Source organism: Cyrtonyx montezumae, unplaced genomic scaffold (genome assembly GCF_038088225.1).
Source record: "Cyrtonyx montezumae isolate F1298 unplaced genomic scaffold, pur_monq_1.0 scaffold_8, whole genome shotgun sequence".
NCBI lineage: Eukaryota > Metazoa > Chordata > Aves > Galliformes > Odontophoridae > Cyrtonyx > Cyrtonyx montezumae.
Window position 1 is genome coordinate 23,399,713 of NW_027072089.1, and position 19,352 is coordinate 23,419,064.

A 19,352-nucleotide genomic window follows, 5' to 3' on the forward strand; every position below is an offset into this window, starting at 1 on the left:
GGGTTATCCATCCCCCTTGGCTTTTTGCCATCTTCTGTTATGCATTATCTCATCAATTTTGATCCTCATGTTACACATGAGACTTAACATACTACTGTCTTTACTGTTGCTTATGTCAATTACTTAACACAAGGAGATTCCCAAGCTTCCCAGCTGTTCTCATCCCCCACCTTTACTGTACTACCTACGGTATTTGGCAGTGTTCTGTCAACCAAACCTCTTGGCCATTCAACTCTGCTAACTCAAGGTAGCATGTGAGAGACATTGTAGAAGACAGAAAGGCAGGTTCAGTGCCTAAGAGCACCCAAGTAAACCTAAATACTGAAATGATCCATCCCAAAGAGAACCTAATAATTATTAATGGTCCAACACCATGCTATCCTGTGATAGAAAGATCTCTAACCCCTCACACCAACTTACTGGTAGAGGAGGGTAAATCTTCAATGCTGGTGCACCAAAAGGACTCTCTTAGCAATCAGAAGTGACTGTGGTAGCATCCCTCACACCTCTGCAATGAGAGTGAGCTAATGTGGAGTTCCATTCCTACCTGCTAGGATGAAATTAGGACCAAATAATTAAATTTATCATCTCTGCTCCTAGACAGTGCAGCCAAAAATGGTGTGATTGAAGTAGATTCCTTGCACTCCACACTCTGTCCCATGTAGTTTTTCTTGCACTGGGACATCCTACAGAGCTCAGATACCTAGGACTATTTCCCAGGTGGAAGCCCAATGGCTGAACTGAATGATCACCCACCATCCTCCTCATCTCATGGGCGCACTCTACCACCGTGATGGACCCATAACAACTTCTCCCTCTGCTCGGGGCTCCCCAGCAAGTACCCCTCACCTCGCACTGTGAGGCAGCTGCTCGGGGGCAGGGATGACTGGCGAGGACTCGGGGCCACAGCCGCCGACGGGAGACTCCGGCTACCCCCGCTAAGGGCGGGAGGCCGCGCCGAGGCCCGAGGAGAGGGAGGGGAGCGCCGTGGGGGGAGTGGCCGTGCCGGGCCAGCCCCATAAATAGCCCTCGGCGGGGCGGCGGCGGGAGGAGCCCTCGGAGCCGTCGCCGCCACAGCCGCCGCCGTCGCCGCCGCTCCGGCCGCGGGCACAGTCAGCACCGCGGACAGCGCCCCATCGGAACCCCTCCGCGCCCCCATCATCATGACGGCGGAGACCCACCTGCAGGGCGTGGAGATCTCGGCCGCCCAGTTCTTCGAGATCTGGCACCACTACGACTCCGACGGTGACTCCTTTCCCCCTTCCCGGGGTGGCGGGGGGCGGCTGGAGGGGGATATGCGTGGGGGAGGCTGGGGGTCCCGCCGCTCCCTGGCTGCCACCTCGCAGCCGGCACGACCTTACGACTGGGGTTGAGGTCGGGCGAGGAGTGCGGGAGCAGCTCCACCGGGAGAACACGGGCTAGAGACATCCCTGGCAGCGCTGAAGAGTGGAGAGAGTTTAGAGGGAGCAGTGACGACAAGCGTAACTCTTTTTGTTGTAGGCAATGGGTACATGGATGGGAAGGAGCTACAAAACTTCATCCAGGAGCTGCAGCAGGCACGGAAGAAGGCAGGCTTGGTAGGTTAACCTTTTGCCCCACTTTTCCATCTCCTCCGGGAAAGAAGAGTTTTCTTGAGCAAACTCCAGTGCTTTGGTTCCTTCAGGACTTTCTTGCCTTCACACAGTTCATACATTAGCCTCACCCTGCAAAGAGAGGTAGATGGGTTAGAAATAAGCAGGTTTTAAATGAAACATGTCATCTGCTTCGGAAAGGTGGTGTCAGGGGGGTCCATTCAGCTGGAGAGCAGGTCCCATTCACATCTCACCAGACTGTGGGCTGGTACTGCTCAAAGGGCTTAACACGAAAAGTCAGAAATGAGGTTATCCTTTTGCCGTGGGTGGACTTTGTCCTATTGCAACCTGATCCAGATATGCACTGACACTTAAATAAATAAATAAAAATAGAGAGAGAATAGAAAAGAGAAACCAACTCTTCAAGTTAGTTGGACTCTTTTAATTTTGTGCTTAACGGGCAGTGTGGGCTGAAATACATTTCTGCCCCTTGGTGGTCAGTGCATAGATCTGCAGATGACTGCTAGCCACTTTTTGCCCTTTGCCAGTGTTGCACATCAGGAATACGAGTACCAAATCCTGGTAGTTCAGATTGCTGACAGGGACAGCAACGTTTTTGAAAACGTTATCAAAACAATTATATGAGTTATTAATGTTTTAATTACAAACTTCCTCCAAACTGTAATCATTTGGGAAATAAAGAGAGAATGCAGAGGAAAGAAGCAAGGGAGAAATAGAGAGAGGAATGATTCCATGAAAGGAGCTAGATTTAAATAGAAGTGAATATTTTTAACAAATAAATTATGGGTAATCGGTTTCTAAAACAGGCCACTTAGCACCAAATTCAAATATACAACTTTATCAAGTCTATTCAAGTCAATCTATGCTAAAATACTTCCAAAGTAACAGAAAGAAAAAGATTTAGCTGATCAGCATGTATGCATGGAGGAAATAGATTACTTCACAAAAAGAAAAAAAAAAAAAACAACCTCCAAACTGAGCAATAACCTTTCAACAGTTTACTTTAATATTGCTGTATATTTTAGAAACAAATGAAAAAGAAAAAAAATCATATGCTTCAATTTTGTGGAAAATATTCTTGTGGTTATCTTCTTAGTAATTCTATGAGTGCAAACTTTACACATTTGAAAATCTGTCTCCCAGAAATGCCTCTAACGTTTCTACAGTCTTGGTATCAGTTAATTCTTCATACAGTCATTGCTGTACATGCTCATTTTCATGAGTGTTAATAAGTATAATCTAAAATTTCAAAAAGCCTCAAAAAACCATACAGAAAATAGGTTTTCAGAGGGAAAAGGTGGTGTTTTATTTTGTTTTTCTTTTTTTTGTTTGTTTGTTTTAATTTTTTTGCACATAAAAACAAAGTACAACTTCAGCACGTTTCATATATTTCAATAGAAAATATCTCTTTTCTGTAGAGAAGTGCAGGAAACTTATGCATGTTCATTAGAAATAAGATACTTAAAGCCTGCTTATATTTAGTATCAATGGCATTCAAAGTGGAAATTCTGACATAGTATTTAGGAATTTGCAAAATAAATTAGAAGCTTGAAGGAAAAAATATTAGTTACTTTAAAATCAGACTCTTTTCTCTCTCAAAAGGGGTGTGCATCTCATAAATATAGGGCTTGCTCAAAGTAACACAGAAGAACTTTGCAACCTGTATCTCACCACTCTATTTTGAAAATACTCAGGTGTTTAATTAAGTTTTCTTTTGTCATTTCTCTGGATCAAGCCTGTTTTTGGAACGTTCTTCTGAAAAGAGCAATTTACACTAGTAACATCAAATTTGGTACATGGTTTATTGCCTCTGCCTTTGGTAGATATTACCTAGATCTCTGAAGTCTTTTTCTGGATTATGGATATATGTCATTTTAGGTTTCAAATCTAAGCTGATTCTTGGATTTGAAAGCTCATTTGCCAAACAAGCATCTCATTAGTTCATCTCTTGTCTCATGGGATGCTAATTCAGTAGCTTTAAATTTCTTTTCTTTTGCCAGAAGGGACACATTGAGAAACTAGTGTAGGTTATATGTCATTTCCTTGTCTGTCCTTCTTTTAACAACCCAAAGCTTCTTTGTCATCATTAACTTCTGTATTTCAAGTCACTTTCCTGCTCACTATTTTTGAAATATTCAATTATGCATTCTTCATAGCTAGATTTTACATCAGTCATGCCATATGCATTAAAGAATCACATTGATTCTGTCATTGAATAGGATGGTTTAACATTTCTAAGTATTATTCCCAGCTACAGAGAGCTATTCTAATTATGTTCTAATCTTTTTATTAATCTGCTCAGTAAGCCTGTACTACTTTCACAGTTGCTTTTTCTATGATAGAGCAATAGCATGTGAATTGATTGACGTTACCCAGCACTCCAGAGGGTAGATGTGTACTAGGTTTTAGGGCTTGGGCTTTTCTTTGGTCACACTATGTGTTTTCACTTCATGCATTGTGGTAGATAGTGATTTGATCTGACATACTTTCAGATATTTAAAAAGAACAGACACTTTCTAAAGATAAAAACTGTATAAATATATAGACAGAGCTTCCATTTGCTGTGCCCTACTTTTTATGCAATACATTCTCTTGGTGTGCCAGTTATGAGAAGAACCTGTGGAGTCTAAGTGAGTGACACAGAGATCAATAGAGGGTTGATGAGTGGGTCTTGGAAAGTTACTCCACATCTGTTAACTTACTTTCTCTGCATATACAGATGAGGACAGTACTTCTCCACAGAGAGATGTGACTTCGTAGGTGTTTATGATTGCAGTAGTGTAAGTGCTTCTGTAGTGCTATCTATCCTTACACTTCAAAAATCATTTCAAAACAGCTGTTTTTCTACAGCTCCACTTGGTTTGGTGAGTGACTGTTAAGTTTTAAGAGAGGATATGAAGGTGTGAAGAGCTAGTTTCTTATTTTCAAGGATAAAGCAACTACACTTGGTTAAATTTAAACAAGTTTTTGACGGAATATGTATTTGAATAACGTGACTTGCAAAATTTGTCAACCAGCTCAAAAAGTAGCTGAAGTGAGCACCAAGAAAAAAAAATTATCTTTCTGGACTGTGTACTAGAGGATGAGCATCCTGTTTCATTTAGTCTGTAAGCAGCTATGCCTCCTTTAATGGCTGGACACTGTCTGGCTCTGTGGAGGTGATACTAGCAGAATTAGCAAAATATTTAACCAGGACTAATTAAAATCTGCATGTCTTAACTCTCCATTCCAACTGCTAAGCAAACTTATGCCCACTTTGGGATCATTAGATGAGAGGTGACATTGAACAGCATTGTATTAATAACTACATCTCTAATTAAAGCTGTGGCAAATTACTAACCTGCCATGGATGACTTTGACATAAATAGGATACTAGGCCATGATTGTATCATCTTTAAAGAACTGACATTTAAGTTAGCTTTTGAAGCTGAAATTTGGGACAAACTTCAACAGACTTTGTACAGCTGAGATTCCCCATGTCTCCAGTGAGAAATTCACTTAGGTCCTATATAATCAGAACTATTATAGCAACTAAAAGTTTAATTTCTAATGACTGCTGTAATTTCATCTGTAACCATATAATTTTTGATTATTTTAATATAGCCGCCGTCCTGATTCTTTCTGCAGGCTTTACTAGCTACTCTTGGTTTTACTAGCTTGGACTGATGAGAAATACAAGGAATATCAGAAATTTAAACAGTAGTGAAAGCTGATAGCAGCTTATAGCAAAGCAAAGCAAATCAAGTCCTGGTGAAGTGTCAAATCAGGTGTTTAGATATTCATCCTGAGACTGGCTCCTTTGCTTTAGCTCAGGCTGAAGATACTATTTGAGTACCAGTGTATAGTAGGAGCCATAATTTATACAAGAACAGTTATTTATACAAGAAACTGGCTTTACTATGTCAGATTTAAGGTGCTGTTCAATGCTGTCTCTCTCACAAGCCTCTTTAGATTACAGCAATTGCATTTGGATTCTGTATTTATTTATGATAACTCAGTACTAAACAGTGAGGAATATGATATTCTGATTAGTCCTTTTAGGGCTAAAATAGCATCCATTGTTCGGATAAAATCAGCTCAAAGATGTGGAAAGGCCATATTGGTATTCAGAGGTATTGTACTGAAATGTTCCTTATTTTGAAGGATTTTGAGCTGCCTTCAAGTCTGTCATTTAATAATGGAAACTGGGAAAATTGATTAATAATTACCCATGAACTTCACTGGCATCCTATTAAACAAAAGAGCTGTTATACGTATCTTCCAACACATCTGTCTTCTCATTTTTTTCATTCTGTAAACTAAAATAGGAGTTCAAAGTATTTAGATGCCAATCACTCACACTGACTGTAATATCATCCCTTAGGAATTAAAATTTATCACAGTGACATTATCTATCCTAAAAAAATTACTCAATTTCACTTAAACTTGAGGACTCTCGCTACAATTAAGAGTGAATATTTCATCAAATGCAGTAAATGTATTGGCAACTAATAAAATATTCAAGTAGTTTGCATATGTTTCTCTGTGTCTGAAAAGTATTGATTTTCTCATTGTAACTCTGCAGGACTTAACACCCGAAATGAAGGCTTTTGTGGACCAATATGGCAAAGCTACTGATGGAAAAATAGGAATAGTTGAGGTAAGATAGTTACTCTATAACAAACGACTAACACATTTTCTTACAGAAAATACATTTAGCACAGAGCAATATGAGCATATTTGTAAGTAGTTTGTAGTTTTAGTAAAACAGAAAATTTCTCTTTAGTTGTTTTTTTCACTATTTTTTCTTAGCCAAAAGCAAAGTATTCCTTACCCTTTGCCAGATATTTGACTACACTTCATTTAACTCTGCTTCCTTGATTCAGAATGAGCATCAACAGAAATTTGGTTTTCCTGTGAAGCAGCTAACAGCTCTATTTTAGAAATCTAAATTGTGAAAGGTAAATAGGATTTATTTCTACATACAATTTTGAACTAATGCTTTTTCACCACTCCTGTATTGAGGGTAACACACAAGTGGATGTAATTGGGCAGTCACTGTATGTAGTCTATGCACATACATGGCAAAACAGGATGTTAATCGTGGCAAACTTAATGAAAATTTTAAGAGTAGTTGTGATCCAGCCCTTTCTTTGACCAAACCTGAGGCAGAATACTCCTGTTTTTCTATCACTTTCTAAAGAGGACAAAGGTGCAGTCAGCCAACCTTTTCTACACGTACAGGCTCTGTACAGTTGTATAATTTAAATGACTTTCTAGGTAGCAAAGAACTATTGTATTTTGTCATGCTTTCATTGTTCAGCGCTGCAAATCAGAAAGGAGAGTTCATTAGGTTACAGCTTGAGAAATCACAATTTCAAGCCTAAATCTACAACTCATTTATGTTACACTGAGTGCAGTAAGACTGCAGTTTTATTATGAAATGAGATTATTATTTTTTCTGATTGTACAAAATATGACCTAGAAAGCTAATTAAGAAACAGCTGGAACCAAGCCAGGTCTGCATATTTTCTACAGTAACCAACCTTGGGTCAGTAGCTATTTTTTAATATAGAAGACTGAATAAAGTACATACAATTCACTAGAATGTATCACTGCTGATATAATAGATCATTTCAGGGTACTTTTTCTCCTCAGTCATGTGTCTGAATTGAAAATACTTGTTTATATGAAAACCTAGCTATGACTAAATTATGGAAACACAGTTTATTTTACTTGCAGCTATAAGTGATTTTAAAAACGCATCTTTTTGACAATACTTAGCATAACAAATTATTTTTGCACTAAGAACTGCTGATTCATTTGTTGTTGAATAATCCCTTTTAATTTAGTACTTTCGGATTGCGTAATAGCAAGCATTATGCAAGACAGTGCCTGCAGTGATTGTTGTTCTTTACCTAGGGAAGATAACTGGGAGTTTTGCCTTTCAAGTTCTATTTCTGATTGTACTATTGACTTAATGCGTAAAGGTGAGCAAATCCCACAGGGCCTAATACGTTAAGGTGCTTACCACCCCCAGTGAACTGCCAAGCATACTCAGCATCCATTGAAGCCACTGAATAATGACAGCACTCAGTTCTGTGACTGAAGGGACTCTCTCTCTTAATATAGCGGTTTCCTAACCCAATATCTATATTTTATTTCACTGACATCAGCATGAAGCTTGATTTGGAAAGTGCTGATGGGACTTGGCCTAAGTTGTACGTGCATTATGATATTAAAGTTGTTATTTGGATTTCTCCTTCCTTACAAATAAGAATGCCCTGTGATTCCAGATTGCTACTATTTACAAAATTCAATAAACACTTCTTCTGGAAAAAAAAAAAAAAAAGAATGTGGTTAAAAAAAAAATACATAAATTCCCAGCCATCAGAATGTCCTTCACATGATGAGTTTTCAGGAGAGATCTGTATGCTGAGATAAAGAGGAGGCCTGAGTGGTTTCATAGAGGAAGGAGTGGTTTTTCAGTTAGATGCCCATATTAAATGTCAGCTTTGTCTTTGGAAGCACACTGTACTTAGTGCTCTAGCACTTAGCCAGTGTCCACAAGCTAAATACAGAGCCAGACATGTCTACTTGCTTATCATTTTGTAAGAGACCTTTCTTTCACCTTTTGTATCAATTCAGGCCAATGTTTGGACTAAAATGTGGATGTGGAACATAGATTTTTGAGGCTCAGACAGCAGTAATTCCATATTCACATACTTTGACACTTGCTTCTGCCATAAAAATAACTACTTACTAGCATAAAATATTATTTTCACTCCCGTTCTCTATTATAGTATTTTGCAAAGAAAATTCACTGAATTATATGTAAGGTACTTTAATTACCAAAATTTACTTAGAGAATGATTTCCAAAAAATAGTTCTTATATTGTCTTAATGACTGCTAGGTAACTTATAAAGACCTACCTCAGCCTGCAGCTTAGTAGAGAGAGTCAAGCCAGCCTTGGGCTTTGTCATTGTCCCTTCTTACTCACAAAGCACAGAAAACACTAAGTTGCTATTGCTGCTATGTGCGGGAACTCATAGTACTCTTACTCAGACACACCCACTGGATCTCAGGATACCCATTCTCACACAGAAGTCAAGCTGCAGATTCCTACCTTTCCTCTCCATAGCAGTGACTTGGAAGTTCACTGTCCCTTAGTAGTGAGTGCAGAGTTCTCAACAAAAAGCAGTTTAATGATGTTGATGCAAAAGCTAGGAGAACTGGACTTCTCTTTAGTTGTACTGTTTGCAGTATGCTAAAGGGTATGAAAGATGGAAACCAGGAAAGATTTATTTTTGAGAGGAGTCTGAGCTAATATTGGATATTGAGCCACTGCTTCTTTGTAGTGTAAAGACCTGTGGTTTTCTCTGTTTGTGATCTATGAAGGGCAGGAGGTGCAGTTTAAAATATAGTAACTTGCTTCCAGAGGTAATATATTCCATGCCTCATATCTAGTTTGGTGCTGCTAATAAGTCATTAACGATACTTTGGAAAGGGCCCATTGTCATAAGCAGTCTCTTCCCCAAACTCTTTTATTAGTTCTTTTATTCATCGTTTGCTGTTGAGCAGCACAGCTGACTTACTCCAAAAGTCAGAGCCTCTTCTCATGGGAGAAATAAAGAAAAAATTCCATAAATCAGTGCTAAATTCCACACATTTAGCTGTTACACATATGAGCATGTACTTATCCATACAATATTTGCTGTTTTTAATGGAATGAATTTCAAAAGCTGCTGACAAAAACACATTTTTAAGTCGATTAGGTTTGCTATTCAGCCATTTAGCAAAAGCACTCAGAACACTCTGATGTGCCTGGCAGTCTGTAATCAATGGCTCTGTTCTGTAAGAAGAGTACTTTGACATGTGTTTTCAGTTAGACAGGCACTAAATGAATATGACCGACTTCTCGAGTAGATAATTTTAGAGAAACTAGAGATCTGTTTCAATCCCCTTGTTGTACCTATACAGTGAGAGGGGGAGCCGAAGTCACCTACAAGCACCATGGGAACCCAAAAAAACACCTGAGCAATTGGGCGATAACACTAAATGAGGGAAAAGCAGAACAAGAAATCTGAGCATTTGAAATGAATGCACAGAAACAAAAATGTGAATACAGATTTTAAGATGGGGTACAGGAAGTCTGCAGATGTCATTTTTCATGAAGAATGCAGCTAAGAAATCTTGCTTTCTCTATTTTCTCTTCCTAGTAAGCACAGCTGGTCTATTCTTCAAGTTAAAATTTTTCTCTAATCAAAACATATTTCATACATTTTAAGCACAGAAAAAAATATTGGGCTTTTGTTAAAAACAAATCATGATTTTATGTTAAATTATATAGCATACTCTCCATCTTCTACATTTGTTAGTTGTCAAAATTGAGTTATAGTAAATGATCACTTTCAAAAATCAGTACAATAATGTCTGATTTTCACAAAGCCTTTTGTAACACAGAAGGGTCGGAAGAACCACCCCTGATTCAGTGGGGCTAAAGTCTTTTTGATTTCTTTCTGATATTTATAGCTCTTCTTGAACACATTTCAGTACTTGACAAATGATGACTAGATGCCATCCCTTTGCCCTACCAGAATTCACAGTCTTTTTTTTTTTCCAGTTTATTTTTCTGCTTTCCTTACACACATATTCCTGCCTCTTTTTCCTTGTACTCAGTATCTGTCAGTAATCTTTCTTCCTTACTTCCTTAATTTTCATGGTCCTTCACACTCATTAAACGTCATTGTTTCATGCTTTCCCTTTCACACCAATTCCGATGTTTTCACTACAGATCCTGACATTGCATAAGTCAATTTTTACCTCTTTATCCCTAGGTGTCTCCACTAAACAGCAGTTTCACTGCCTTATATCAGACCTCACTTCTGTTTGACTTGGATGAATATGGCAAAGCTGCAAGCCAGAAGCCTTTCAGAGGCATCGTCCTAATGCTTGGGCTTATGAGATGAAGGTTCTTGTGAGATTACATTAGGACAGGAGGACCACAAAGAGTTTCACACTCTTTTAAAAGCTTCATACTCATTTAGAAGCTCAGCTGGCTTGTTGGAAAATCAGAATTTAATGTATTTTTTACAATGTATTACAGCTTGCTCAGATTTTGCCGACGGAGGAGAATTTCCTGTTGTTCTTTAGGTGCCAGCAGCTAAAGTCAAGTGAAGACTTCATGCAGGTACTCTGTGAAAATTTTCCTTCTGTAAAATCACTCAAGACCTGATTGCCATAAATTCATTATCATTCATCTGATTGCAGACATGGAGAAAATATGACAGTGACCACAGTGGCTTCATTGATTCTGAGGAACTTAAGGTAAGCTGATACTTATGAGCGTGCACAAAATGAGATTAGAGATTGGATTACAGACATTGGATCTGTTTGTTCATACCCATTGGTGCATAATTTTGCATTTCAGACACGACTGAAGGCAATATGATTAGCTGGTGACTTTATCATTTAAAGTGCATCTCTAATCTTATAAATGATTCTAAAAATGTGGTTTAATTCAGATGAATATTTGTCTCAAGTGATTCAGGGTGGCTGGTGCTCCAGCTGAAAAGTAGGTAAGATGATTTCTGCCCTGGGAAACCAGATAGTCCCCTATAAGACACGTTGTTCTTTGAAACTGTTTAGGGAATAGGGCTGTTTTTGTGATGGTGTTCATTTTGTTTGTGTTTTGTTTTGATCTTTTTTTCCTAAGGTCATCTTTACCACTAATCATTATGCTACTGGGCAGCTTATGCTCTCTCATGTATCATGGAACTTGTTCAATTTCCATTGTACTACTGTTAATACAGTTGGAATTGTTCATGCTCAGTTAATTTGGTGGGAGTTAGCTATTAATTTTAGAATGCACAAAAAGGGCAGAATCATTCAATTAATCATCTCAGTCTTAACAGGATTAACAAAACATGAAACTACATTGATTTACCCCAGTCACAAAACTAACAGAAAATTGTAGATGCTGAATCACAGAGTCACGGGATCACAGAATGGCTGAGTCTGGAGGCCCTCTGGATCCTTCAGGTCCCACCCCTCCTCCAGCAGAGACAACCAGAGCAGGGTACCCAGGCCCACTGTCAGGTGGCTTCTGAAGGTCTCCAAGGAGGTGACCTCACAGTCTTTGGGCAACCTGCGCCAGTGCTCCAGCACTGCACAGCACAGCAGTGCTGCCTGGGGCTCAGAGGGGCCTCCTGTGCTCCAGTTTGTGGCCACTGCCTCTTGTCCTCTTTGTACCCTCCCTTCAGGTATTTATAGACATTGATGAGATTCCCCTGGGCCTCCTCTTCTTCTGGCTGAACAATTTGAGCTCCCAGCCTTTCCTCTTAGGAGACCTAACCACATACAGCAGGTTTTGAGTAGAAAGGAGCCTTTTCCCACAGTTCAGTTGCTGTACCTTATATTCAGAGGAGTCAAAACCATTCATAGCAAGAGACCTAGCAGTGTTTATTCATCTAATTTGGACTATTTCATTCAGTTTATTCCTTTTCCCATCCTCTTTGATTTCAGTACGTGTATTGTATTTGCCAAGGAACCTCCTTCAAGGTAGCCCTCAGACAGCCAAGCCCATTCTTTTGCTGCCTGCTCACAGCGTGTTGGTGTATCTGAAGTTGTCAGGAGCAGGAGGACGTCAAACATGTAGCTCTTGATAACTCTCCAGCTGTTAGACAGTTCTTTAAAGACTGTTGCCAGCTGCTAGTATTTAAAATAGACTTTAAAAGGCAGGGCTGGTTTAGGAATAGTTAAATTAAGAAATTTTAACTGGATCCCGAATGGTTCTCTCTCATTTGCTATGAGATCTCAGAGAAACAGAGAAACAAGTCTATGAAAATAAGGCATAAACATGAAGTTTCAGTTTTAGGAATAGTCGATTTATTTTTTTTATTTTTTATTTTTGCCGAGTCCAAACATTTTAAATATTTGCTATGTAAGGAACACACCTACTTAATTACTTTCTAGGAGTAGTTTAGGCTGGAAATGAGCAAAACTTTCCAACAGCAATACTGGTAGTGGAATACATTGTCTCGGGAAGAGTCAGTCCCTCCATCACTGCCAATATTTAGTAATGGTTTGGCAACAGCTCAGGTCAGACAATGATGTGTAAAGTTGAGATATGAATGACCTTGTCAGAGATATTCAGATGGGCAGGTTAGCCTTATTTTCCATGAAAATACAGAAGATTAAACATGTTTCTATACTAAAGTCTATTTACAACATTTCAGACATAGTTTTTCTTACAAATCCAGTACAGAAATTTCAACCTCTGCATCAGCAGAACAAATAATATTTTTTTAAAGTAAAAAGGGCTGTTATTTAAAATGTGATTAGAAGGCATGGGATGCCACATCCAATTCTCAATAAAAAAAGAAAATCTAGCAAAATTGTCTGCACATTTTTAAAGTAAGAGGTAAGAGAGTGACACAGGTTAACACATTCACTTCTGGCATCATGTACTGCCATCAGCAAGGAGGAGAATGATTAATCATTGATCTTTTCTGAAAAATTGTTCCTATGTTGGCATGCATGTTTTCCAAGGAGTCCCAAGGTTAATTAGTTTAATCTACCGGTAGAATTGATTAGGAAGAAGTATGCTTGAGAGCCAAACTGTTTCTTTTAAATTCACATTACAATGAATGGCATACAATGTATAATGCCTTATGAAACTGTGCAGTATAGTTGAAATGATCATAAAGAAACTGTTACAGACCTAACTGTTAATTGCTACACCTTTCTTTACTTATTTTGAACTTCAACAATAAATATTAAAGTGGAAGCAAAATATTATTTCCCATTCTTTTAATTTGAAGTTATTAAGTCACGTTTTATACTATAGATAAAAATTCACCTATTACACTCTTTATTTTAACAGAGTTTCTTGAAAGATTTATTACAAAAGGCAAATAAGCAGATTGAAGACTCAAAGCTAACAGAATATACAGAAATAATGGTAAGATTATTTAAAGGCATATTTCATCAAAACTGTATTTATCTTCTGCTGCTAGATGGGTACACATTATTTGGGCCCCACCAAGTCAAAATCAGCCAAATGTGTCATTGCAGCACAGAGATGGCACCCAGCACTTCAAGTACTCCTGTAGCTGCATGGTTTTCATCATTGCTACAAAAATGCTCTGGAATTTTGAACCTACTTGGTGTTTATTAAACTGTAGATCTCGTTGCAGTATGGTGCAAAGAATGTTCCCCTATTACGCTTCCCCGTGACATTAAGGGTCAAAACAAAGTCTTCAGAGCTCATAGGAGAAAAAACCCTTCTTGTCATAACATTGAATACATTATTATACTTACATCAAATTAATTTGAGACTACTTTCTATTTTTTCCCTGTTTGTAATGTTTGTCTCTTGTCCTAAAAGCCATCCATGCATGGTGGTTTCTTAACAGATTTACAAGCACTACACTCTTCTCAATTTCACTATGTAATTACAAAAGAATAAATTAATGTTTTTGATAAACACTACAAGAAAACTGTCACTTCCCTGGCCTTAAATCAGCTTTGTCCTTGGGGCATACCTTCTATCCACCACTATGGTGCTGCATGGTATAGACCACTATTGGCATATGAATGAAAATTTCAAGACAAAAAAGACTCAGAACTGTTGTTTTCGTGAAATTTCTAACACAGCACTTTTGCTTTCCTGGTTTGGTTTCATCCCAAAATACTTTTAGCCATCAAGAATGTGCTAGGTAAATGCACAAGTACTCCAAGTGTCTCAAAGTGTGAGAATGGTTTATCAAAATTTGTTTCTTTCCTGACAAAAATCTGCTGGTTTGTTGTACTAGTACAAGCCAGTTACCTAAATTTACATTTATCAATTGTCACTGTTTGGTCCTTGGTGAAGATAACATACATATCCTATTCATTTAAGGAGTTTTTGGACCTTCATATTAAAGTGTCTCTGCTGAGAGACACACTGACAAAGAATTAAGAGCGATATGAAAGAACCTTTAAAGCCAACTCTTCCATGATCTCCCCAGAAACTAGGAACTTAGACTAATGGAAAACATACAGAAATACTAATGGAAATCATCCAGAAGCCACAGGCAGGCACAGCCAGCCAATAACAACCTATCAAAATAATTGACTTTATAGCTCCCACTGCTTACCTCCTTCATGTTAAATACCTCCAAAAAGGAAGGGAGGTGTTAGAAGGAGCCAGGGTGTTATACAGAAATAAACATTTATAGAATTGGTTCTATTTCTGTTCTCCATTGCCATTTATTGTGTATTACAAAAATGAAAATGAGTCTTCTTCCATGGCATTGTTTCTATAGCTGAAAGAATGTACACTTACCTCAGTACACGACTCAACTTTTCAACTTATCTAAAAACTACATCTGAAATTACTGTGATTGAAAGTGATGAGATGAGTGTGGGTGGTGGTGGTTTTAGTACAATGCCTAAAATGCTTTGTATGATTTGCTGCTTTTGTGAATTTTTATACAGCAAAGGTAAAATAATATTTGAAAGTGGAAAAATTGAATCATATAGATGGTAAAAATGGGAGAGGAAGTGCCATGCAGGAGTAATATCTCCATCTACTTCTAAAAAAACAAATGTATGCTGTTTGTTCCCCTTAAGCAGCAGGAGCTCATCCTTTCAAGGGCTGAATGGAAAGCACTCTAATACAATATGATGTTTAAGAGTGATTAGAAGTAGCATTTTTTTTTTCAAATTATATATATATATGTATATTCCTATAATTTGGTTGCAATTATTTTCATCCACTTTATTTCCCATTTTTACACTACCAATAAAATGTCTTAACTGTCCAGTGCACTTCTTCAGCCTTTTCTTTAAATATATTACAGCAACATAATGCAATCTTTACTTACATATTTAAGCCCAGCAGCCAATTGAATGAAATGTCTATTATTTCCTAAGGAATTGAATGTCCTGGGCCCATCATTTCAGCATTTAAATAAAGGCTAAATTTCAATGAATTTGTTTTCCTAAGAAGTGTTTTCTTTAAAGTGTTAATTAATTGCAATTAGTAATGTAAAAATATGTACTCTTTCAGCTCAGGATGTTTGATGCAAACAATGATGGAAAGTTGGAGCTTACTGAACTGGCCAGGTATGCCTCCTGTCTCTTTTTCACAATAGATATCATATACCAATTACAGTCAATACACTGATTTTTTTTTTTTTTGTTTGTTTGTTGTTTTTTTGTCCCCAAAGGCTACTCCCAGTACAGGAAAATTTTCTTATTAAATTTCAGGTATGAATATTCATTTTCTTATGGTTAAACTGATAGTATTAGACATAATCAGTGTCATAATTTTATTTTTTTTCCTTCTCGTGTTTAGGGCGTCAAAATGTGTGCAAAGGAGTTCAATAAAGCCTTTGAGATGTATGATCAAGTAAGTCTTTAGAAAGCCTTTTAATTAATTGGTTTGTTTGATGGCACTTATTTTCTGAATTTGTGGAAAACCTCTGAAAAGAAGAATAAATGCCTGGTACTCTCTTCAATGTTATTTTTCAGGATGGCAATGGATATATAGATGAAAATGAACTTGATGCATTACTGAAGGATCTCTGTGAAAAGAACAAAAAGGTAATCCTAGAGGACCTTTTTTCCCCTTAGAGATTAGATTTAATTTGGATTTTAAGGACACTTAAAATCCACCCACTTAAGATAAATATAGAACTTCTATGTCAGAATTCCTGAAGTCAACGCGCAACTAAAAATCTTGGCAGAAGTCATAGCAGTACAAAGCCTTAACTTAGGGAATTGTGATTACACAGCAACACTGTCAAAAGCTTGCTTATGGGACATAAGCAATCTAACATACACCTATAACGTGGATCATGTAAAAATGTAACAACATTTTCAATATGTTACTGCTAGAAAAACTGAGAATATCTTATTTTTTTTCCCCTCCTTATTTTCTGCCATTGGCAGCAAAGTTGTTCATGCTGGTAACTAAACAGGATTATAAAGCATTATCTGTTCTTTAAATAGGAATTAGACATTAACAACCTTGCGACATACAAGAAAAGCATCATGGCCTTGTCTGATGGAGGAAAGCTTTACCGAGCAGAACTGGCTCTCATTCTCTGTGCTGAGGAAAATTAAAATTCTTCTCTCATGTCCACTTAACTAGTGATGTATTCTATCTACACAATAACTGTGCACTATAAGGGAGTAGGCTGTATTTTTAAAATGCATATAGAAAATTAGCCAGGATGTGTGGCACATTCCTTTAAGTTTGTTTCTATACTGTTTGTAATGTACAGTTTTTGTAACAATAAGATTGATAAAGAGAATGTCTATGTTTGGGCCAGTCTGTATATTCAAAAGAAACTAAAACATATTGGGATTGGATTTTTTTTTTTTTTGGCTTTTCTTTTTTTTTTTTTTTTTTTTCTTTTTTTTTTTTTGCTTTCATAAACAAGCCTGAAAGAGTTGCACATGCCCATGCTGTTGTGGTCATCATATCCTTTGACACTTGCAACATTTTTCCTTGTCGGTCTATATAACAAAGAAGTCTAGAATAAACTCTCTCCCACTTACAAGTATATGTGTTTGGGGTTTTTTGGGTTGCCTTTTTTGTAATGTATGATACATATTCAGAAGAAATACAACTTAGGTTTGAAATGGGATAAATAAGTTGGCATGTCTATAACCCAAAAGTTACCAAGGCACCAAGAAATATTCCCAGTTGTCAAACCACCCACTTACTAGTCTGTGCTCTGCAGGTTTTCAACTACTCTTCTCATTATGAACTCTAAGTATATAGAGGAAGTATTTATCTGGGATAGATCTCCATGCAGTAGTTGACAAAAATGTACTGTTCTCCATCTTGCTGTTTAACTTTACTGAATTTAAACACAGGCACTTCAGGAACAAATGCCTTTAATCCGTCTTGGAATCCTGGCTAAATGACAGATAGCATAGCTAATACACAGATTAACATATAAGTGTACCTTTCATGACTATTGCTGTGTCAGAGAATATGACAATCCATTTTCTAAACTATTTTCACATTTTGCAGGTTATATTATTCTAGTAAATTGCTGTTTTTACATCATATTCTGTGTAATCTATAATTAAATTTAATATCCTAAGACTATTGTTGTCTACTTTGTCTATCTCCTGGATTTTTTTTCTGTATCATGTAAAGGACAGAGCAATTATTTTGAAAAATGTGCCTCCTTGGATCTTACACTGAGTTACTAATCTGTAATAGTACTAATAAAATTTAACACTAAAATAAACAAGAGACGTAGTAAAGATTTTATAACAGTTTAGTAATTCAGTTTACCAGTGCTCTGCTTTGTATTAAGCTAGAGAGATATTTTTTAAAATGTGAGGTATAATACAGAACGAGCTCTTTTTCCTTCCTTTATTTCATTTTTTATTTTATTTTTCGGCTTGGCTCTTTTACTTTACACCATTTTTGTACCGTTTGTACCAGCACAACTCCAGGAACATCCTGGCCACCGCTCTCAGTGTGTACTGGTGTAGGAAGGAAATGGGGCTGTGTCTTAATGTCATTAAATCTACGTTGCCTCCATACACAGAAAACTGTTTCAGAAGCAGGTTAGAAGATTAGCTTTATGTAACTTCTCAAATGCATCTCTTACTTAACGAGCAGAAGAAAATGTGTTTTATTTGAAACGTATCTCAAGCAATGAGGCTGAGATCCTTCAAGATTATTTTGGCACTGAAATTCCCCTGACATTAATCCATGACCTCAGGTGAACTCAGGCAACTAAATGCCATTTCAGGAACACCCTTTGGGCCCCAGGCTCCCTCAGCCTTGGGCTTGGAATGTTATGGAGTGCAGGATGGGGCCTTGCTGAAGAAGGGCACAAAAACTGAAGTGAGATTAATTTAGTTTATTCTCATGGCTTTACTCCCACTCCACACAGTGATTTAACCTCTCACCTGCTTGTTTGCTCTATGCAATGTGATATACAACTGTGTATGTAAAGTGAAGGAATAGTGAAAATATTATCTGCCTATCAGTACAATAAATGATTGATATTGTTCATCCTGTGCAGCTGAAACCCTGAATTTTGCCTTATTTTAACAGTGCAAATGTTAAAAAAATATTGTATGCAAAATATGATGTAAGATGACTGTTTGCTAAAATCACTACAGTGGAAGATAAGGTGTTTAAAGTGTTTTGACAAAAAAGTCATCATCACAGAAACTGCGATCTGTCTTCCTGAGCATGAGCAAAGTTACCTGTCAAAGGCTTGTTCTGAAGTCACCCTGCTTCTACCACTGCTGGCAGTTTTCTCCCTCCATACAACAGTTCTCAGCTACTGGCACAACAAATGTTTCTTCCAGTATCTTCTCACGAATAAAACTTGGATTTAAAGACAATGATTTGACAACACTGTTCTAACAAAGATGTCTATTATATTAATGAAAAGCTAAATTTATAGCAAAAACACCTAAGTCAAAGCTGATGTAAAATCTCCAGACTTTCAAATCCTTACAGTGATCCTATACAGAGCTCTTTCAGCTGTCAGGGTTGGGGTTGAACGAGGCTTAGGTCAATAAGAGAGGTGATGATAAGGAAGACAGCAAGCTTTTTCTTCTGGCAGCATTCAGTAAAATAGATTTTCTAATCATTCTACAGCAGAAGGCAGCAAAAGTTTCCTAGTTCTCAATTAAAACTAAGATCCAGTAACTATTTGGCCCTTTTAAACAGCTTTGACATTATAAATGCAGCACCTGCTAATGTAAACCTTAACAATGTCCAGACATCCCATTAGTGCACCTCAGGATGT

General features: G+C 37.5%; 1 protein-coding gene across 1 annotated transcript; it reads left to right on the top strand.

The window, feature by feature from the left end:
• The first annotated feature begins 1,066 nt into the window (after positions 1–1,066).
• CALB1 (calbindin 1) lies at positions 1,067–18,604 on the top strand. The gene is made up of 11 exons (XM_065752165.1): positions 1,067–1,245; positions 1,501–1,577; positions 6,157–6,231; positions 10,679–10,762; positions 10,843–10,899; positions 13,457–13,534; positions 15,626–15,681; positions 15,786–15,825; positions 15,914–15,967; positions 16,090–16,161; positions 16,570–18,604. Exons 1-11 carry the CDS (start codon positions 1,164–1,166, stop codon positions 16,681–16,683), a joined length of 789 nt encoding a protein of 262 aa, XP_065608237.1. The 5' UTR covers positions 1,067–1,163; the 3' UTR covers positions 16,684–18,604.
• Positions 18,605–19,352: the final 748 nt, after the last annotated feature.